At 42.7% G+C, this 23,066-nt stretch overlaps 2 protein-coding genes across 2 annotated transcripts; one reads left to right on the top strand and one right to left on the bottom strand.

Moving 5' to 3' along the window:
- The first annotated feature begins 101 nt into the window (after positions 1–101).
- On the top strand, positions 102–10,971 carry LOC134884112 (proteoglycan 4-like). The gene is made up of 10 exons (XM_063912777.1): positions 102–220; positions 853–6,840; positions 6,927–6,999; positions 7,544–7,616; positions 7,698–7,806; positions 7,962–8,093; positions 8,850–8,939; positions 9,102–9,245; positions 9,333–9,517; positions 9,600–10,971. Exons 2-10 carry the CDS (start codon positions 3,733–3,735, stop codon positions 9,766–9,768), a joined length of 4,083 nt encoding a protein of 1,360 aa, XP_063768847.1. The 5' UTR covers positions 102–220; positions 853–3,732; the 3' UTR covers positions 9,769–10,971.
- Positions 10,972–13,204: 2,233 nt separating this feature from the next.
- LOC134858129 (oxygen-regulated protein 1) lies at positions 13,205–21,380 on the bottom strand. Its single transcript, XM_063874034.1, has 5 exons — positions 21,313–21,380; positions 19,884–20,538; positions 19,138–19,294; positions 17,665–18,382; positions 13,205–13,283 (listed from the first exon to the last, which is right to left on the bottom strand). Exons 2-5 carry the CDS (start codon positions 20,523–20,525, stop codon positions 13,205–13,207), a joined length of 1,596 nt encoding a protein of 531 aa, XP_063730104.1. The 5' UTR covers positions 20,526–20,538; positions 21,313–21,380.
- Positions 21,381–23,066: the final 1,686 nt, after the last annotated feature.

Raw genomic sequence — 23,066 nt, 5'->3', positions numbered from 1 at the left:
TTTTTATATCTAGATAAAGTAAATCCCAAATGTACAAAAGTTCACTATCTTTTAGTTTTCTTCGAGGGCTGATACGTCACTTCCGTTGTTCCCCTCCGGAAGTACAGTTAATTTTTAGTCACAGGAAAAAAAAAAAAACAGCTGTTGTTGAAAAAGAAAACATCGAAGAGAGTTTCATTGACGGATGTCTTGGCTTTATCTTTTCGCACACATAAATAAAGTAAGATATACTCTCTCTACTCTTTGCTCTGTGTGTCTGCCTGCTGTTTTTACTGACTTAGTAAGCGAGTCTCGTTTCGTTCATTTGTTGCGAGTTGCTAGCATTAGCTTCCATCACTTCCAGCTAGCACACTTACTAGCTAGAGCTAACTGCATTTCTGACTGTTTGCACAACTTCTGGTGCCAACAGTGTCTGTCCAGCTATCGGTAAGATTGTATGTAGATGGCGACTGTGCGAGTAAATGTAGATCGTAGATTTTGTGACTCGCTAACAACCTAGTTTAACAGCGATCTATCATTGTTTATTTCCCGTTAGCCTTCTTTATGATCAGAAATACAAGGTAACAGTTAATGCATTTACAACTTCAACATAGTTCCTGTTTATATAATGTTTATTTGTGTTGAATTTACTTGCTAAATATGGACACAGATCGTTTTTTTCTTGCTGTTTAAAAGCATAATATCAATTAACTTCATCAGATGTCTAGCCAAACATGAAAAGAGATACTACAGGGTGCCTGGAAGTGTTGATTCTAGCTTATTTAATTCAATTATAATTACACAGTTACGTTCCATTTGTCCTGTTATTCTGCCTTATTGTAAAAACTATATTTTTGTCTCATAATTTGACAGAATGCCTGCCCCAAAGAGAGGGTCATCTCCTGATGGTACTCAGCCCAAGATAAGGAAGTTGGATCAGGATGAGGATGATCTGCAATCCACAACTACACCAGCTACAAATAACACAGCAGCAGACTCTCGGAATATACCAGCCAAGTCATCCATACAGAGTTCCCCCCCAAAGCATTCCAGCAAAACCATTTCTGACCCCCCTGTCAAAAAAGCCAAGCCCCTAAACGCCACAAGTGCCTCCTGCGGAGAAGCTCTGTCACAGAAAGCTAACTCCAATGCTTCACTGAAGCGAACAGCCTCCACTGAGTCTGAGGATGAACTAAGTAGTGATAGTGGTAAGACTGACCCTTTCAGAGAGAGGTATGATGGCGACAAGGCACGCTGCATCAGACAATATTCTAATCGATTCAAAGCTAAGCGCAAGGCTGAAGAGTCAACGTCTGACCCACAGGAGACAAGCCAAGGGTCACCGTCTGCTAGTGATGACCCCGTTCAGATGGAACACAATTATGGTAGATTTTCAGATTCAAGTATGGAAGAGATTAATCAGGAGGAGAAAAAAGAATCTGCACCGTCTGTCACTGAACTAGATGTAATGTCAGTTAATGCAACACAAGCAGAATCAAAAGAAAGTTTCGTCGCTGGAAGTGCAAAGGCTAGCATTGATTTTGAGTGCCCAGCCGATCAAATGAAACGTGAGGAATTAAAAAATGTAGACGGCCAAAAGCTCAATGATAATAAAGCACCAGCATCATGTAGAGAAAGCTTAGACTCTGTCACTGCAACAGCTGAAGGGCTGGTTTGCATCACATCTGAGGGAGGGGGGAATGAAAAGATGGACATCAATAACCAAACGTATATAGATAATGAAATAGTTGTAGTGGCAGTGGAAACATGTTGTAGTACTGAAGAGGCAAATCCAGGCAGTGAAGTGGAAGAGCAGGTAGTGGAAAGGATGAACTCGGCTGATAAAAGTCAAACAGATGTGATCAGTGAAACTGAAACAAAGGAGGCCTCAGAGTCTGTTTCTAAGGATAAATTGGATATAAAATGTAAAAGTAAGGATGAAGGGCAGGAAGCCAGTGCCTCTGCAGACCATATTGATGTAGCAGATAAAGCGTTATCAAATGAAACAAACGTGGAAGGAGGTGTTAATCCTGAGACTAAGAAAAATCTAACAGAGTCTGTTGGCAATCCAGACACTCAAACAGACCTCAGTGTCAAAATTCAAGTTACTTTCAAAGAGGAATCTAACATCATTCATCAAGTGAGCCATGAAGTGCCAGATACAATTACCAACTCGTGTGAGGATGTGGACAAACTAGCCCGAAATTCTGAAGAAAAGCTTAGGGACAGTGAAAGAAAAGGAGTCGAGTTCCTGTCGACTCAGACTGTTGCTGGTCCTGGGTCCTTTGCTGAACATCGGAGCCATGAAGCGATAGACAAGACGACAGAGAGCTGTACTGAAATACTGACGTCAAATTGTGAGGCTGTTCCCGAGCAAAATCAAAGCGAGGTGCTGTCTGAGTGTGTCACAGACTTGGAGGGACGTATTGACATGGAGACAAAGATAGCAGAGGAGACAGTTGAGTCAGCACCTAAAGAGGATACACTAAACAGGGAGAAAAATGGAGGTAATGACCATGTGACACAATTACCAGCTGTAGTCGAAGATACTGCAGAGACAAGGATAGAAAGGGAGAACAACTATGAGGAGATTTCCAATGAAGCCGCTACAATGGAAATCCAAATCCAAAAGAGGCAGGACGCAAGTGAACACATTCCAGATGTATCTACAGAATTAAACAAGGATTGTGTTTCTAATTCTGAAATAATGGAAATTGATGCCAACCAGAACTTTGAATGCAGTAGTGGACCTGAGAGACAGACTACAACGGCATCACAGATTCTTAATCCTGCATCTTCAGTGGAAGTACAAAGTCAGGAGAGGCCAAGAGACAGTGAACGCACCGCAGACATGTCTGATAAAACCCAGGAACATCCGGTTGCAAACTGCCAGGAAGCCAAAGATGAAGGCAGGATTGATGCTGAATCTGTAGGTGCTGCTGAGAATAGAATAGAGGTGGAAATGCAGACAATAGCGGCACCAGAAGAGACGTCTATCATTGCACCTACAGTGGATATGCAAAGCCAGGAAGTCACTGAACTGACCACAGCCATGTCTGCTAAACTGCACGAGGATCAAGAGGTAGAAAATGTGGGAAATCCAGCTCCTGGGGTTGAAAGCATAATAGAAGTGGACATGCAGGCTACATCATCTGAGGAGATAATTGACAAAGCACATGCACTGGAAATACAAAGTCAGAATGAAGTGAATATCAAGGCTGCAGCAACATCAATGGAGATTTCTAACATAGCAGAAACACACGCCCAGGTGTGCCAAGCCGTCTTTGAACCTGTAACAGACATCTCTGAGAAAGCTCTTCAGACTCCTGAGATGAATGGGAATGAAAACAAGGTTACAACAGTGTGTGTGAATCAAAGAGAAATTGATTTGCCGACCACAACAACACGAGAGGAGACTTCTGATCCCTCAACTGAAGCGGAGGCACAGAATGAGAGAGGTCAGGAGGTCAACACACTCACAACACAGGTCAGCGTTGCTAAAGTTTTTAGTGAAGAAAACAAGGTTATCACCGTGTGTGTGGATGCCACTGATCATCGTATAGAAGTGGATCTGCAAGCGACGACAGCGGTGGAATTTCGAATCAACCTCCTTCACTGGAAACACAAAGCAAGGGGAGCCCAGAGGTCAATGAATTCCACTCTGACGAAAGGGATCTAGTGACTGCATGTTGTGAGAGTAAAGAAAAGGAAAATGCGGTTAATGCTGAATGTGTGGATGTTACAGAGGTTCAAATGAATATGGAAACTCCTAAAACACCGGAAGATATTTGTCATGCCGCACCTACCATGGAGGAGCAGAACCATAGGATTGGGGAAGTGGATGAACCCACTATGGCCTTATCAAATGATAACCAACCTCCTCCTTTGCCCGAGAGTGGGGATAATGCAGACATGGAGACAAAGCCGAATATCCAAGGGAACATGGAGGTTGTATCACCAGGTAGGGTCGGTGATATTGAAGGAGAAGGAACTGGAAGCAATGAAGTAATAGTGTTTGTGCGTGGGCAACCGGATGGCGCTGATATTGTAATTCCAGCATCGGAAGAGCCAATTGACACGGTTAATCAGTCAGATGTTGAGATTCATGAAAACCAGATCGTGTACGAGCCCATTAGTAGTCCAGAAAGTAGTGATGACAGAGAGATTTCCACAGCGTCAGAGAACCACGATGGTGTGTCTTCACTGGACAGACAGCACACTGGATCTCCAATGGAAGGAGATGTATCAACTAACAACAGTTGTAGCCAGCAGCTGGAGAAAGAGGAAGACCTCCAGCAACAGATGTGTGTCCCAGACAGTCAAGATGTTGAAGTGCCAGAGAGTTGTGTTCCTGCACATTCGGAGGAGAGTAACATGAACGTGGATGAGAAACAAGTGGCAGTGATCAGCTCCAGCGATGACATCAGCCGGCCAGATGGCCAGTCGGAGGATGCTACGCAACAGAGAGAAAGCAACGGGTATGCAGATTGTGCCGCAGAGGTTTCTGAACAGGAGCAGGAGGTGGCAGACGTCACAGTGACGACAACTACAGCCACCACTAAAATTGAAATACCAGACAGTACATCTGAGGAGTTTGTGATCATACAACCAATCGCAATAGGTGAAATCCCCTACGACATTGTGACTCAAGCAGCGGCTGAATCGGGTCTGTCTGACTCTCTTTCAGAGCAGGTGAATGCTGATGGGGATATGGAGAATGAAAGGATTTTAAATGGTTCCCAACAAACTGACTTCCTACAGGCAAAAGAGCAGCAATGTCCCACAGCTGATGAGATCAAAGTGACAAATTCAAGTGAGGTTGTAGATCAGGAGATGACAGACGGAAGTGTCGAAGTTCTTCAGAATTCTGACCACAGCAAGCCCCCGACATCTGACTCGATGGATGTTAATACCTCAGAGATTGAGACTGCAAACCTCCACGCTCAAGTCACGAATGTAGACTGCCATGCACTGACAATAGAAAACGCTGAGGCTAATTTGGACTTACAAGAAGTGCAGATTCTGCAGGATATCGAGATCGGACGTGAGATTGTAGTAGCAGAGGAAGAGAATGAAGAAGATGGTGACATCACAATAATAGAGAAAGGCCAGGAGACACCTGAGGAAGACCCTCCTAAAAAGTCTGAGGAGAAAACTAAAGATGAGACTTGTGGGACCAGCTTGAAGCAAAACACAAATGAAAAGACTATAGATGACAAAAAGGGAAAGGGGGCAGAAAAACCCAAGAAGCAAGAAATGAACACCCAGGCCAGAACCAAAGCCCGTCTGGCTGCTCTGGCTGAGCAAAAGGCTGCGGCCTCTAAGAGAACTGCAAACAGACAGCAGCTCAACCTCTTAGCTTTGTGTCATGAGATAGCAGAGGACATCGCTACGGACAGCATGCTGCTAAAGAGGATAGAAGAAGAAAAACTAGTGGCGGTGGCGGCGGCGGCGGCAGCAGCTGAAGCCGCATCCAAGAGTGCAACCAGCAAGAAGGAAAGCCCCCCTGTTACCACGCAGGAGGCAGACCCTGCTGTTGTTGCAACTCTTGCAGGACCAGAGGAGAGCTCTGCTTCAGTGACACCTGCTGAGGAGGCCCCTGCAGCCAAGCCCTCAACAGAGGATTCAGCTGAGGCTAAACCCGCTGCAGAGCCCGTCGCAAAGCCTCCCGCAGAAGCTCCAAAGAGGCGTTTCTTTGTCACGCAGATTTCCGTGCCACTGAAAGCCCATGAGAAGAAGAAGCTGACCAGATATCAGAGGCTGAGACAGGTGGAGCTGCAGAGAGAGAAAATGTCCTGGGCACGTGTAAAGAAACTGAAGTCCGACCAAGCAAACCAGATGTTTTCAGACATGGATTGGCAAGCCCCCATGTCTGCCTCGTTCCCATTCTCAGTGAGTCCTGTCACCACAGCTCCTCCCCCTGCAGCCAGTCCACCCGAATCGCCTCTCCCAAGTCCCGCCTCAACTAGCAAACCTGCAACACTCAAGGTAGAAGAAGTCCCTAAGGCTTTCACTCCCAAAGCTGAACCCAGTAAGACTGAACCCACTAAAACAGAAACGCCCAAAACCGAACCACCAGAAGCTGAAGCCTCCAAAACTGCGACTCCTAGCGCTGGAACCCGTAAATCTACAAGGCAAACTAAGGCTCTGACTCCGAAAGAAACCCCTTCCCCGGGGCCCACCCCTAAAGTGACCCGATCAGCAGCAAAGAGGACACTCCCAGCAGTACCCCCTCCCATGCCTAATGGAGTTAAAGCTCAAAAACAGAAGCCCGTTGAGTACAAGCCGTACAGGCCTCGGCCAAAGTATTCCTTCGATGATTTTGAACTAGATGACGACCCGTTACCAGGAGCAACAAAAAAGCCTAGCCTTCAGACAAGGCCCATGCATCCGATGCGACCCAATGTCCAGTCCAACCCCGCAGCTCAACTTAAACCCACAGGTCAGTCACATCTTGCAAACCAGGCAAGACTCAGAGCTGGACAGATCCCAGGTCAGCCGAGGCCAGCCGGTTCCACAGCTCCACAGTTAAAGCCTGCAGTTGCAACAACCCCCCAGTCAAAGGCCACAGCTACTGCCGCAGCTTCTTTAAAACAGCCTTTAGTTAAAGCTCAGTTAAAGCCTCCTGTCATGACGGCCCCCCAGTCAAAGACTGTCACAGCTCCAGGTCAGTCCAAGCCCGCTGTTTCGCCTCAGTTAAAACCTGCTGGCATTGTGAGTGCTCCGCTCAGGCCGACGGCAGCACCTCAGGCTGCAGGATCAACCACACCTGAGACAAAGCCTGCTCCTCCTAAGGCCGACGTTGGTTCAATGCCCCAGAAAACCCCAAATACACCGTCATCAGGAGATGGCAAATGCAAGGTAACTCAAAAATAACCATCATGTGTGTCACAGACAGCATTTTTCCACAAATATACATCTCATCCCTTTCTCGTTCTGTTTTTTAGGAGACAGCTGATCCCACCTCTTCCCTACCCACTAAAGATGGCTCTAAAGTGAAGTGTGAGGAAAAGCCTGCAGGTATGCTTTTATTTGCAGCTAGTTTTTTGTTCTAATAGTCTGTCACAGAGGATACTTAACAAGTCTTACAACGCATCAATTCTTTAATAAAAAAATAAGGCTTTACGTGGTATAAATTAGTCTTTTGAAAGTGTGTTTTTAAGGATAGTATGATCTTTATTGGTTAATAAGAATTGGTAAAATCAGTTTTGTCCAATAGGTCTTACATTTTCCTTCTAGCTGGCATTTTATTATTACAGGATATCTTCCTATAAACAATTATTCTGATTTGTGCGCTTGCATATTGCATGTTATTTCATGAAATCTTAGTGAAAAACACCCTCTTATAATGTGAATTATCAAGAAGACTTTGCCACAGTTCCTTATTGCATGACAACATAAAGTTAAGTAATTGATTTTACGTTCTTGAAAATCCTACCGTTGTAAAAGGATCTGACCTTTTCTGAATAATAAGTCGCAATTTACCATTGGAACTTATTTTGGGGCAAATTCCTTGTATATGTAACAATGCCAATAAAGTTGATGATTATTCTGATTCTGACAGTGGCTGGTGTGGATCCTCCTCCTGAGAATAAGGCACAATCGGTCAAGAAAGAGTCATCGGAAAAACCTCAAGAGTAAGAAGTTCCTCTTGATTAAATTGACATGTTTTCCCTTGCTACAGAAATCTGAATAATGTAATGGTTGTTTGTTCACAGAGGAGCAGCAGAGACCCGGGATGGCAGGACTCCTCTCTCTGACGCCTGCCTGCAGAAAGAAGTCAAGAAACTAAAGGAGGCTGACAAAGACGGAACCCAGACCATCATTGTGAGCATCTGTCTGTTGTTATTGCACATTTCATACTCAGTCAACTTTAAAAGACATCAGAAATTGAAGGTTGAGGCGTTGTGGGCTTATTCCAGGGAATATTTGAGGATGCATTTGTGGCAGAGTAGTGATCTAATGGTTTTTCCGTCTCACAGGATGCAGGACAGAAGCATTTTGGAGCGGTGGCCTGCAGCGTGTGTGGGATGCTCTACTCGGCTGCCAACCCTGAAGACGAATCTCAGCATTTACTCTTCCACAACCAGTTCATCAGCGCTGTTAAATACGTGGTGAGAGGAAGTTCCTTTAAATGACATGATTATGTTAATGTTATTATTTGTCTTGCCTACTTTCTCACAAGATTAACATAACTGCATTACACCAAGCATGTGTTGAGGAGTTGATTTACCAAATAAATAACCAAGAGTGAAAGGGTTGTCTTGTGTGATTGCACAATATGTAAATTAGACTCGCTTTTGGGATTTAAAAAGGTGCCACCATGTAAACTGATAGCTGATATTCCTCCTGTTCAGTACACTTGAATGTCCTTTTCAAGTTTCCCTTAATTTATTTAGATTACTTTAACTTTTAGAGTATCCTAACAGCAGCATGGCATAGCATGTAGCTCTGAAATGATGGCTCAATCTAAAAATAATTCATAATCGGAGTAAAGTAACCAAGTTCATTTACTCAAGTACTGAAATGAAACTTGTACTTGAGGTAAATGGTGTACTTTTACACCACTACATTTATTTAATACCTTATAATTATAAAACATGTCATATATATTATTCTGAAATGGACCAATCTGCACAATGAGTACTTTTACTGTCGCCACTTTAAGTACATTTTGATGAGAATGCTTTTCTACTTTCACTTGAAGAACATTTTGAATGCAGGACTTTTACTGTAACAGGGTATTCCTACACTCTTCTACATTTATTTTGCAATATTTGTGGCACATAGGATGAGTAAGAAGTGTGGGTGCGTTATGTGGACACTAACATTATGCTTAAGCGTTTGTAATTGTTCCCTCTCTTTTTCAGGGATGGAAAAAAGAGAGGATCCTGGCAGAGTATCCCGATGGCAAGATCATTCTCGTCCTGCCTGATGATCCCAAATATGCTCTGAAGAAGGTAGAGCGTGAACAGGGAATAACTTTGCTATCAAATAAGGATCTAACAATGATGGGCAATACTGACACAATACAATATATTAATGCACACATATGATGTCACCTTGGAGAAAAACAACACACCACATGCCATCTTCATTTCCACTAACTGTTGGGTTCTCAGGTGGAGGAGATCAGAGAGATGGTGGACAATGACCTGGGCTTCCAGCAGGTGGAGACCAAGTGTCCCTCTCAGACCAAGACCTTCCTCTTCATCTCCAATGATAAGAAAGTGGGTGGATGCCTTATAGCCGAGCACATACAGGAGGTAAGAGAGAGACTGCGACCTTTTTAATGACGTAAAAACATATTAAAGATGAGTTTGAAGGATACTGAGCCTTTTATATGACCGCAGGGATACAGGGTGATCGAGGAGCCAGGACCGGAGGGCTCAGAGGGAGAGAAGGTGATGTTTGAGCGTCAGAGAGCGTGGTGCTGCTCCACGACAGCAGAGCCGGCCATCTGTGGCATCAGCCGCATCTGGGTGGTGAACATGATGAGACGCAAGGGCATCGCCTCCCGCATGCTCGAGTGCCTCAGGTTAGCACCTTCTTCAACACATTTAGTTGCTATCCTCAAAATAATGGACATCATGACATCAGTTTTGTTGTTTCCTCCACAGGAACAACTTCGTGTACGGTTCGTACCTGAGCAAAGACGAGATCGCTTTCTCCGACCCCACACCCGACGGGAAACTCTTCGCCACACATTACTTTTCCACGTCTCAGTTTTTGGTTTATAACTTTGTGAGTGGAACACGCTCATCCCAGCCAAAAACTGACGCAGTATGACAGTCTCCAGGAAAAAGGTAACGATGGATTACACCGAGACGCCCGCGGAGCAACGGGACGCATCGTCACTAAACAGCGTCTGATCCAGATTTGCAAAATTACAAAAAAACAAAACTGTAAATAACTCCTTGGAGAGGACACACATTGGTTTAAATCTCAGGATGAAAACAACAAAGTGTTGTTAATCATTTTTATTAACTCGCCCTTTAATCCCTCCCCGAATGGTATTTTGAAAAATGAGAGTATTTTCTTCATACATTTTTAAGTACACAATTGGTTTTATTAGAAGGATAGAGTTTACATGCATGACCTGACAGCAATAGAAAACAAAGAGCCTTTCATTGATGTTTTCCTTTTAATTCCTGCGAGGTCAAACAGGTGCATTTTAAATAAAACGGTTGTTTTAGAGTTTTGTCCTTTATTCAGTTTAAATGATTTTTAACTGCATAATGTAGTCTACTCCATCTCTTCACAGCTCACCGTGATGCTGCCGTCATCTCAAGTGGTTTTAAGAGGCAGCGATAATGCTACTGGCCGGTTACATTTCTCTTCTTTCCACATCAGTCACACTGATCTCACTGTTTTTATTCAAACATTTCAAACTGATCATCCTAAAGAGATGTGGGTGAAAGCTGTAGCTAGGGCATTACTTGTGTTCTATCATTTTCTTAGATCACCATGCCTGAACGGTTTAGTTTTCCGAGCTGAGCCATATACTGTACACCGTTTAGCAGGGCATTGTAGCCTAAAACTGTATGAGTGACGTCTTTTAATTTCACCGAAGCTGTCTATTGCTTTCTCTGTGCCTGAATGAATAATGTGTGACTTAAAATTAGTTTTTTTCCAGCTTTTTATTGCGTTAATGTAGAGTATCATTCTCCTTTTACCTTTAGTAAAAACGATTAAAAATGTATATCAAATGATCATGTAGAGTTATGCATACTATAACGACATTTATAATGGATGTGTTCAGCCTTTATGACTACAAACAGGAACATTTGCTCAGTGATCAACTCCAGCGGTGGAGATGAACCTCGGCCTCCCTACACAGATTTACAGTATCGTCGTACTCCATCCCTTGTTTTTTTTCTTTTTCCTACTTGTTAAAGCTTTTAGAAAAATGTGTCATGTGAGAAAAAGATATTTGATTTATACGAAGCTGTTATGTAAATATTTATTTAAATAATAAACGATTTAAAACAATTTCTCGTGCTCAAAACTATTCTGTGCTTCTCCATTTCCACTAGGTACTGCTGGCAAGCTTCTTCAGTCTACGTTCTAGCTTTGGTCCCTAATGCCATCTAGTGGGCATTGTTGTGTTTAAAGATGTTACAGTGCATTATTTTGATGTACACTTATCTCCAGAATGTGAAATGTATTTATGGTTCACACTCATCAATGTCCTTAATCCACATTAATGTTTGGGATATCAATTGTGGGAATTGTCTGGCTGTCATGTGTTCTCTTTGTAGTTCCAGATGTAAACAGTCCCCTCTTAGTGCATTCCTCGACGCTCCTGTCACAACACGGACCAGCTCGATGGCAACTTCTGAGAAACAAAACAACCTTAGAACAACACGGATACTTCCTCAGCCGGAGAGTGAGAAAACAGCTCCTCCTCGGAGATCGGATGCTGATCAGCAGGAGAAAAACAACCAAGCTGAGCTTCCTAAGGTATCTCAAACACAGTGGTCACCTTGGCCTGTTGACTTTCACTGACTACCTCGAGACTATACGCACATGATCTTAAATCCAAGTCAGAGTCCATGGAGATTTAACTGGATTTAGTGAGGGAAAAAAAGAATAGGCAACATTTGTAAATACACACTTTTATTCTTACTCGTCAATTTAAGAGACAAAATTGTCACAGCTGCCACATTGAAACAGAAAACCATGTATTCTAGTTATAAATGTTTGCTAAATAAGTTTGCTATGGTTACTTGGAATTGAAAACCTTATTTACACTTTAGACAGCCAATATACAAAACGACATGCATCAGGATATTCACTGACTATTTCTAAAGTTTGCACATGTGGATATATGCAGTCGCTTTATTTAGCACAATTTTGACCTGAACTTCATCCCACACTTGACACCTGCAACAACAAAGTGACGCCTTGACTCAGGATTGGCCCATCTGCAGGGACTTGATCTGCTTTAAGAGTTTTAAAACAGGATTACACTAATGCTCTCGGTGCTTGATCTGCTGACATGCCTATAATAAGAAAAGAGCTGCGTCGGAGTGTGAAAAAAAAAACAGTTCACTATCTTTACATAAACAATGAGCACAGACTGAGATGGAAATCAAAGGTTGGCTTGTAACATATTCAGCATTTGGCTCAAATGAGTTGACATGGTAGTGTGTTTTGCCAAGGTTATGGCATCATCAAAATGTAGGCACCAAAGACAATATATCGTGCTGTAGCTCAACAACGTTTTAGGGCAAAGTTAAAAAGTCCTCACAATATAGGACAATTCTGACCACAAAAATTGTAAAGTACATCTAACACATCAGGGTCCTCATCCCTCCTGCTCATAACACCCTGCCCTTTCCTAGGCTGCAACACAACTACCTTCCCATCAGGTGAAGGCTCTACCAGTGGATGCACTTTGTTATCCTTCTTCTTAAAGTCAGTAACAGTGGGCAGCATGCCGTTCCTCTCTGCCCACATTTTGGTGTCCTCCGAACTGTCCCTTGTATCTATGATACTATCCCCATGAGCGCTAACGATGCTCAGTTCTTCGGGACATGGCTCTGAGTCACTAGCGTGGGGCAAAGAAAAGTAGGTGCACTTTCTTGTAAATGTCTCCTTCTTGTCCTCCGCTTCAGACTGTGTGTGGATGAGGGAATGTGAGGTTTTGTCCTCTGTATCCTCACACATTTCTTGGCCTTGAAGAGAGTTGGTTAAGTGTTTGTTTATTCCAACCGGGTCTGAGGCAGACTTTTTCATCAGCATGTTTTCTTTAAGCAGCCATTGTTCATTAGCAATAGCTTCTTCTGGCCTGACCTGTGCATGAAACGTAATGCAACGTGCCGCTTCATTAAAGGTCTCCACTGCAGAAGATGAATTGAAGTATGACAACTCAGACACTGCTTTGGCTATGTGGAAAGGAGAGAAGATGCTGGAATGGTCTTTTGTTTTCTGTTTTGTTGCAGACGGCGGCCTTTCAATCTCCTCATCAGGTTTTGCTTCTTTTTTGCCATAAAGCCTTTCAATAGTCCTTCTCACAAAGCCTTTAGTGATGGATTTTCGTGCTGAGTCATCTTCACCGCTGGACAGGTCACTTGAAGTCAGAGACTGGTACCCGGCACTAGCTGAAGTCTCTGCTCTTAAGTCGGACAGATCTGACGTTTTCAGGCTTGGTAAACGTCCATGGACATCTGTGGCATTTTTTGCCAGGAACATTTCCCTAATTAATCGTACCTTGTTGCTTTCAGGCTCTGAGGTTATGACGCCACTGGAATCGTAGCTGAACGATAGTGATGACTGAGGAGGTGAACGGTTGATGGGAGCTGTTGGAGATGTAGATGATTCAGAGGGGGAATTCTCCACATCTGACTCAAGAGGGCAACTTCTTTGTGAGGAACGTTTGATGGCAGAGCTCTCTGGTGTCTTCTGGGCATCAGCTACTTTCTTTTCCAAAAGAATGACCCTCTCTGTGACAGATTGGGATATCATCTCTTCAAATTGATGCTTGAGTTTTTCCACAGCCTTTTCACTTGTTGTTACTTTAAATTTTGCTGCCAATTCAGGAGTTTTCTTATATTCCGTACAGATCTCTTCTATATATCTGTCATTTTTGGCAGTTTTCGCTTCTTTGGTGGCCTCTTTTACATCAAAGCTTAACACTGATTTATTTAAACAGTTGATCTGTTCATGATCGACCTTTGGTTGCTCTGCCTCCACAAGTTCTTCACTGCTGCTGTGGTCATTCCCGCTATCCTTATCTTCATTTAATCCATAACTCTTCGTTAAACATTGATTAATCAAACTGCTATCTTTTTTGGCATATGAATCCTGATTTTTTATCAAGTTTCTTAGATTTATCTCCTCGTGGTGGTCTGAGCTGACATCGTCCTCCTCTGTCTCTTCGATCAAAGCCTTTAACCCCCTCTGAACTGGAAGATCATAAAGGTATTCTTCCTCCTCAGCCTCATTGCCAGACAAATTTTCCTCAATGATAACCTGTAGTTTCTTACATTCAACCTCTGGCTGCTCTTCCTCTGAATATTGATCATCTGAGTTACAATCGCTTTCATTAAAACTGACATTCAGTCCTATAGAGCCTGCTTGATATTCTATCTCTGATTGCTCTTCCTCTGACATGGACTTCTGCTGGCTATCTGGACTGGAAAACCTTTCCTCCACTTTGACATCTACTTCTTCATCGTAATCTGGGCATGGTTGCTTCACCGCCTTCTCCACAGATTGACTATCAAGGTTCAGGTTTTCATTTAATATCTCCTCATATTCAACTTCTGGTTCCTCTTCTGAATTATGTTGCTCACCTGACTCTGAGCTCGATGCACTCTGCTTACAGCTCACAGTCAACTCTAAATCTTTAAGGGCACTTGACATGTTCTGCCCTTCCTCATCTGAATCATTATAATGGCTGAGCTCAGACTCAGGGATACTCTCCTCACCGTGCATCATCATCTGATTACCCTTGTCTTTCTTCTGCTGCTCAAATGTTAGACTCTGCTTGCTGCTGACTACTTCGTTAATTTCAGCCCTTTCTTGGTCTTCATTGTGGCCTTGCTCCCAGTTATCTTTTACAAGCAATGATGAACTGTACCTTTCGTTTGGTATCTCTTTATCAATGGGTTCAGTTGATGGACATTGAGCCACACCATCCTGTCCATATTGGCTAGCATCTTCTTTAGTGTCTTTAGCTATACTGACTGTGTTGGATGCTTTTGGCTGGGTAATGTCTGGGAATTTTCTAATGATGGAGCCCACATCAACCTTAACTTTCTCCTCTTGAGCAACAGTTCTTACATAAGCACCATCGCCTGTGGAGAATTGGGATATCCTGTCATTAATGTTGATTTTTGGTTCCACTTCTATATCTTCTTCCTTATCACTGTCCTGTTTGACAACCATTGAAAGAGAGTCCAATTCCTCCTTGAGCATTTCAGGTATGCAAAGTGTATCCACAATCTCATCAATTCCATTTTTATCAATGCCACAGTCTTTTTCTGGACTATCCTGGGTGACATTTTCCTCTTCTAAATCACTTGGTGTTTCGCTCTTGCATTTGAGTTCCTGAAAGCCCTTCCAGCTCTGAAGTAGCTGCTTCGAGGCAGACTGCTGTAAATTGGACAAACTCACTTGTAACTCATCGGAATCCTCAATGCTGGCAATTTCTCTGAGAGAATCAATCATTCTTAAAGCTTCTGCGCAGCTTACGTTGTTTGCATTCAGCTCGACCATATTAAGGTTAGTCACGTCTTCCTTTAGGGTCATGACGGACAAGAAAGCAAGGAGAGCTTTAGTGGATGAGCCAAATGTAGAGGCTACATGAGAAGAGAAGTCAGGCAGGCTGTTGGACTTTTCCAGACATGAACGACGGTTGTTCTGTTTAATCTGCCTAATCGACTTTATTGAGTAGCAAATCTTTTCAAGCACAGGTTTCATGTTTGGCTGATTTGCCATGTTTAATGGTGGTGGCATTATTTGCATATTGGATTTCTCTTCATCTGTCAACATATTTTCATCCGTCTGATCAGCTTCCAAAGGCTTACGTATGTCACAAGTTAGTGTTGTGTCCATTTCACATGTTGATTTTAATGTTGAGGGATGGTTTCTTTGGGATGTTGTTTGCCTTAATGTGTTATCTGTTGGCTCTGATCCACTGTCTGAGGAGAGATTTCTTGAAAGCACTTTCACACTTGACTTGTGTCTGACAGACGGTGACATGACATCCAAAGACTGAGAATATGGAGACATTCTCTTCTGTGATTTAGGTTTATAAAGCTTTCTGTTAATGGAGGGGCTCACATTTGGTGTTCCATGTCTTCGTATTCCAATATTTGATGCCTTTTTATCTGGATTGTGGCTATGCAATGATGGTAACTTTGGAGAATTGTTAAGAAGTTCAGAAGACACTATCTTGCCGTTTCTCTCTAGAAATGGGCTGCTTGCTGGAGATGGAATTTTCATACCTTTTCTCACCAAGGTGCTCTGTGATGATGCCTCTTTTTTAGTTACACACTGGGTTTCCTCCATTATTGTCTCCTCCAACTCACTTGGGGTCGGGGTGTCACATGATGAAATACTGGCTGGTGAAATCCTTTCTCCAGATGATGAACTATTAGGAGTTGTTGAAGCATACCATGACTGACTGCTTTTACCATTTAAGATGCTGTTTGTGGTTTGTGTCTCATCTGATGTTGATTCACTTGTTTTTAGTGTCCCTGTTAAAAGGATAGCATTTGGCAGAACATCATCGCACACTGCGTGGACAGGGGAAGATGATGTGTTTGTCTCTGAAGTGGCCTTGCTGCATAAGGTATATTTATCCACACACGCCTTTCTGATAGACATTGTTCTGTCAAGAGATACATTACTGAGCAAAGGGGTCCTTTTAATGGATGGGGTTCTTAGTGGTGCTTCCCTCTCCGTTGAAGGAACGTCAGCCTGATTTGATGTTTCCATGATGTGGTCGGTAGGTGATAGGGTCTTGTCAGAGGAAAGACTTGTGGATAATATATGGTTCTCTGACATTTCACTGCTCGCTGAGAGCCTGTATAATGGGCTGCTGGCCGCTGAGGATGCTTCCATCACAGAATATTCAGTGTATGATAGATCTGTCATATCAGCTGGTGGTGGTGGCAGTGGTAGCTCCATTGACAGAATATTGGAAGGTGTTGCTTTTTGGATTGGACTTGATTTATTTTCCAGTACACTCACTGATGGCATTTCCACTGAGTTTTCATTATGATTCTGAGGCAGAATTATTTGTTCTTTATTAACCTCAGCTGAACTAGTGCACTTTTCTGTGTTTGTGGTGGTATGACTACGGACATTTTGAGGATTAGGTGTGAATTTCTCGATTGATGGGCTTGATGATTTAATTTCAAAAGACTGGATTCTTTTTTTGACAGAACCTCTTAAGCCATTCACAGCCAGCAGGTCATTTTTGACTCTTTGACATGATTGTATTTTTTCTTCCAAACACTTATCCTCCTCCGGCACAATCGTCAAGTCATTCCATTTCCGTACTCCCCCTCACTGCTGGTTTGTGTTTCTATAGGAGTTACTGCTTCTGTTTTCTCTTCTGGATAGGCCGTGGGGTTAAGATGGGCTTTCTCCAGCCAGTTTTCCACATATTCGTTAGTGCGTTTGCTGACATCATAGGACTCATTTCTGTTCTTTTTCTCCTGATGCATTGATGTCTGTCGTGTCAGTACTCCCCTAGTTTGGCTGAGTTCATTGGCAGCTTCGTTCAGGCGGCTTTTTCCTAAATGAACTGTCTCTACAGAAGAATCTTCCAATGTTGATGGTATGTTTTGGTCGTGTTGAATACATTTCATTGTGTTCTCCGATTGTTGTGAGCCATTTCTTGTATGGCCCTCATCTCCATCTTGTGTTGGTCCCTTTTTAAGCTTTATCATACTCTTTGGTGTTTTGGATCTTTTCCCATAAATCTTCTGGAGGAATCCAGCACTAGAAAATGTTTTTGCTTTCTTACTTTTATCAGTCGCTCCTGTAGAAGTCTTTTTGTGTCTTTTCCCTGGTGACATAAGCCTATAAACACGTTTCTTCATCACTTTTGGTTTTGTGGATACCCTCTTCTCTTTATTGGCCTTTCTTTGGGGATTGTCTTTGCTTTTGGTGGGTTTATGGAATCGTTGTTGAGCATTTCTAATGGTTAAATCAGATGATACTGACTGACTCTCATTTCTCAACATGCTTATTGACTCAGAAGCTGACGATGCCCCCAAGATCTGGAGTTCCAACTCATTACTGGAGGAGAGCTGTCCAGTATCTGAAGTAGCTGGCCTGCAAAAAGGAACCCCAGAAGTAGACATGCCATGTGAACTATGGTTTGCAACATAGTGTTCCTGGTAGGTCTGCTGTTCATATACATGTAGGACGGATTCCTGGACCTCTTCTTCGTTGGATTCAATCTGCAGGATTTCAGACATCAGACCTGCTGATTTGAATGTGGACACATTTCTGCTGTTGACATTGTTGGCATCGAAAGAGCTAAGTCTTCTAGGTTTGGGCACTGGTCTGCTGCTACTCTGTTTGACCATGCAGTACTGCTCTGTCGTGGCCCCATTTTCTGTCTGCTCTCTGTAGGAGTAGGAGCCGACCATATCTTCCTGAATCCCCTCTGCCGCCACAGATGTTATACTCTCCACAGATGCTTGCTTTTTCCTCAGTCGCTTCCCCCCTGGTGTAAAAGCACTCCTAGGGGACACCACCTCCCTGTGTACTTTGGTATCATCCTCTTCTATGCCACTCTCACTGAAAGCTCCACTGCACAGCGATGGAGGATTATCATCATTGTCATCATGAGGTTTGTCCTTGTTGAAGGTGTCGGTGGAGGCAGCAGTGCTTTGTAATTCCAGTGGGTTTGATTTTGCCGAGCTGACCTCCTGCTCTGCATCAGGCTCGGACGGAATACGTCTCATTAAGCTGATTGGCTACAGCTGAGCGTGACAGAGTGGTCGTCCAATGGATGGTTTCCTCTTCCTTGATTGTCAGACGCACTTTCATCTCCACTGTCATGCTACCGTCTTGGTTCACACGAAAGGACTTTTCGATGTCGTCCTCTGAGGGCAGGATGCTTTCCTGCCCTTCAGGTGTTTCTAGTACTGATTCCAGCATACGACTTGACTCCAGCTCCAATGAGTGACTGGGAAAATCGCTTGAACTTCCTGCAATGGAGTTATGAATCCGATTCACGATGTACCTCTCCGATGAGGAGGAGAAATTTCTTGATTTTGAAGAGTATGTTAGGGACTTCTTTTTACCTTTTCATTCAAATAAGTTATATGTGTACAAAAAAAGGTTCATTTTGTAATATGATTTCAGATGTCCAAAGATTTAAGGCGAGGATTGAAGAGGATTGGCAGAAGAGGAGGCCCAAGAAGCATGGAAGGAGAAGAAAGAGGAAACAAAAGAAAAATTAGAACGTGAGTGCAGCAATTCACAGCTGATGAAGAGCAATAGCCAAGTTGACAGTGAATGTAGTTAATCCACAGTGCTACACAGTGTCACGGCCTCAGCACTTTCAGTCTTCATCCAATGAAAGTAGATTACTGCAGACCCACTGTATGTGTGTGTCAGTTGGATAAAATGTTCCTAAAAACCTAAGTAAAACTATTACTCAACAGGTTCTTTTTGTAAACTTACGTTTTAAAGACCTTAGTCTTCTTGGACCCGTTCTTTTGGTAGGCATTGTTGTTAGACCTGGTGATTTCTGTCCATTGTAGTTAGCATGCCTGAATGGCTCCCTACCTACAGCCACTACAGTCCCAGAGCACAGTATCAATCCTGGAAGACCATCCACCTGCAGAAAGAGAACATTCTCAATCTAATTGCATTTTTACTTTTTTTTGCACTAGATACAAAAAGCTTTAATTTACATTTGAGTGATTTCATTTCAAATTGCATGCAGTACATGTATGACAAGTCTTACTTAAATGTATTACTTGTTAAAATGGCATCTTGCAATACCACCCTGTTCTGAATTTACAGTAGCTCCATGAACTTAGGCCTTGCAGTGCAGTATCCCAGAATGCCTCAGTACGTATTAGGATGAGTTGCTAAAGAAGATTACCACTTTCTCCCCTCGTGACAGTTATAACCAGGCCAGGTTCAAACCAGTTCTCTATGGAGCAACAATGAAATTACTGAAACATCAAATGTATATCTTAGCATTGTAGTTGTACAGTCATTTTACATTTTACAACAATATGTACTGTACTTACATATCTGTTCAAATAAGGCCTTATAAAACAATTACGTAATAATATGGTTGTGGTTTCTCAAGATGAGGCTATACTGTGCCTGTTTTTAAAAGGGTAATCATATGTGTTATGTGTATATTTAAATATATTTTATAGTAAGTTGTCTTTAGTGCTATTTTCTTTACTCACTCGTCTTCCATCAGCTGTGTGCAATTTCTTCACTTGGTACTGAACCAGCTCTGAAATATAATCCAGGATGGACTTGAAGGATGGTGTAGTCCTCTTGTGAAGCACCACTGTGTGTTTAACAGTGGGGTCACCATTGCGGAAAACCAGTAGCTTCTTTGGGGTGCGCATAAACACTTGTTCATGCTTATGGAAGTTCTTCCCGGGGAAAGACCTGGCCCGCTGGACAATCCGACGGCGTGAACTCACAGGCCTTGCATTGTACCATGGCGGTGGCTTCTTCCTGGCCAGTGCAAGGTTGATCGGTTTTACCTTACGGTTATCAGAGCAGATGTAGGATTTCCCATCCTGTAGTTCATCCAAATTATGGACTGCATGAACCCCCCGGGGAGTGGTAATGTTCCTCACCCCAAACGGTAAGGGAACCTTTTTAGAGAGACTGTCCAGAAGCGCATCAAATGTTTTAAAGGTGCGGTTGTTGATGACCATGTGCAGGCCATTGAACTGTGGATCTCCACTTTTGTAGAAGCAGACCCTCTTGGATAGGATGGGGTCGATGATTCTGGCCTGCCGTGGGGTGCCAAAGGAGCGCCCACTCCCGGAAGACTGGTCAGGGGGGACCCTCGGAAACCCCATCTCACTCATAATGGCTGATCAGCTGGAAGGGGAGCAAAAGAGAGGTAAGGAATTTGTTAAAGAATCTGTAAAAGGTTTCTCAAGTTGGTTCTTTATATTTGTTTTGTTCAGTTTCCAGTTAAATAAAATCTCAAAGGAACAGACTTGGCAATGGGTCAACACACACATAACACCACCACAACAACAACAACTGAAAAGTCCTGCCAGCATATGCTGTTTGGGAATCATGCCACGTGAACGCTTTAATTATTCAATTACCTGGGTTATAACAACCAAGTACTCTAACATCATACTTCTGAGGCCACATTTGAGTGTTTTGCTTTTACAATGGGAAAATGTAATTTAATTATACACATATCAATACACTGTATCCCTAAGTTGTGTAACATATCTGATCAATCACACCTTTTTAATATTGAATTGCTAAATAATGTACATTTCATGTGAAAATTCAAAGTAGTAAATTGCAAACATTTTTTTAAAACTCCTTTTTAATTCAATTGCGAAATATACATTTTGATATGTCTCTTCAAAAGTTGATCAAAGGCTATTTAGATATATTATTCCGTTTTTTAGTTACAGTAATAAATGTAAAGCAGTAGCATTTGTTAATAGACCAATGTCAAATTGAAAGAAAGATGTTGGAATTATAGTTGGCGACAAAATCAATTGAAAACTGGACTACGCTCATGGGATTTGTACTGCTGTAGTGTTACACATAATACAGATTATACCTGGAGGCAGTAAACAAGCAAATACATACCCCAAAAAATCATACATTTAAAAGTACACTCACCTACTCTGGCATCATAAAATTCCCGACCGTTTTGAAAGAATCCATGAAATGCTTTTCCGTGCTCAACATGCTGACTGCTGTTAAGCTAACTGCACAGCAACAGTTTATTTCTGGAGACACCATCCTGGGTAATTTGCTTAATCTTTGCGAAAGTTAATCCCCCCTGCAAGTGCATTGCTTGTAAATCCTCTTCAGAAAGGTGTGTGACACAGGTGCATGTCGAGCTGTCATAGCAGGGCAGAGAGGTGGTGTGAGGACCTGAGACTTATTAATAGTACAGTCTGTTTCATATGTTGAACAGGCCTGAAACACAACTTTATAAAGGTATATTGTACATTTTGCTAAAACAAAGGGAATGTTCCTTTTAGAATTAGATAAAAGTTGAAAATATACCAGTTGAAAGGAAATTCAAGTGAAACTATATTAAGTTAAGGAGATATATCAGTTGTAATATATTCTAACAAATCTTATTGCTATGTTTTTGTGTTTGGAGAGCAGGGTTTTCTCCACCAGTGGCAGCAGATGGTAAAATGGTGTCCGGTTGTAATATTCGTGCAGGGTAGTAATCTCATTGAGGGCTTCTTTAGATAATAAGGATTAAAGAGCTCTCCATTCGCAGGACCATACAGGGAAGCATTTGTTTCCAATAAAAGGAACAAACATCCATCGAGTTACCAATTCACAGAGTATCAATCGTGAGGTTACATCTTGGAATGGTTCTGTCTTTGACCCTGCGTGATCTGTACAAGGCGTGTTAGTTTGAAGTAACACCTTTAGAAATACATTCCCTTATTAGCAAACACGTGTGGCAGCCTTTATAGTCCATACAGAAATACACGTGTAAAAAAATAGTTCTAGAATTAAAATTATGCTAAGCAGCGTAGTGGGGTCCAGTAGACTAGGTTGAAGTTTATTACTGAGGGCATTAGCCGCTCATGTATATGCTTAACCATGAACTATTAGGAGTTGCGTAACAGCCACCAAAACTGGACTGAACTGAATCTATTTCTGTAGGGAAAGGGATTAGCTGACAAGGGATGACTTCATTCCACAGTAAACCTGGGGCTGAAGTGAAGGAATCAAAGGAATATATAAAAGTGATCGCGTTGCAGCTCAGTATAAAAGGACAAAGTGATGACACTTTAGTTTAATGTTGTAAAAATACCCCAGGTGTGTACGAGAGAGACAATATGTGCTGTAGGAAAGAATCCCTGCCGAGCCCGACGGACAGGGATTCTGGAATGCCACAGGAGGCTCCTATGTGCCTAGACCATGACCTATTCCCAAAACAACAACGAGCACAAAAATGTGAAAAATCCTTCAAAGGAAGCTGGGGGGAGGGGGGACAATGGAGGAAGCCCTCAGAGTAAACAGGTAGGCCTGAAGCCTGCATGCCCCTCATTCCAGCCCTCAGAGATAAGAGAAAAGCAAATGTCGAAACCAAGCGGGTGAAATCGTCTGGTCGCGCTGATACAGCGGCACAGATCCTGCCAAACATACTCGCATCAGTCTGAAAATAGTTTGGGCTGAGGCCTCGCTCTCAAAGCAGCACGGCAGGTAATAGCAGCAAATGTCTGAAGCTCCATTTGTCACATAACCTTTCACGCCACGGTGTTATAACGAACCAGCTGGTGATATGAATACTGTTATTTTTCCTTCACATGATTACACGTGAAATCACACGCCGCCATGACAGAGATATCTGTCTCTGCGTTCCGGGTGTATTGCCACCCCTGCCACACGCTCTATTTTTA

Source organism: Eleginops maclovinus, chromosome 21 (assembly GCF_036324505.1).
Source record: "Eleginops maclovinus isolate JMC-PN-2008 ecotype Puerto Natales chromosome 21, JC_Emac_rtc_rv5, whole genome shotgun sequence".
In the NCBI taxonomy this organism is placed as follows: Eukaryota; Metazoa; Chordata; class Actinopteri; order Perciformes; family Eleginopidae; genus Eleginops; species Eleginops maclovinus.
This window is presented reverse-complemented; position numbering and strand designations above follow the sequence as displayed.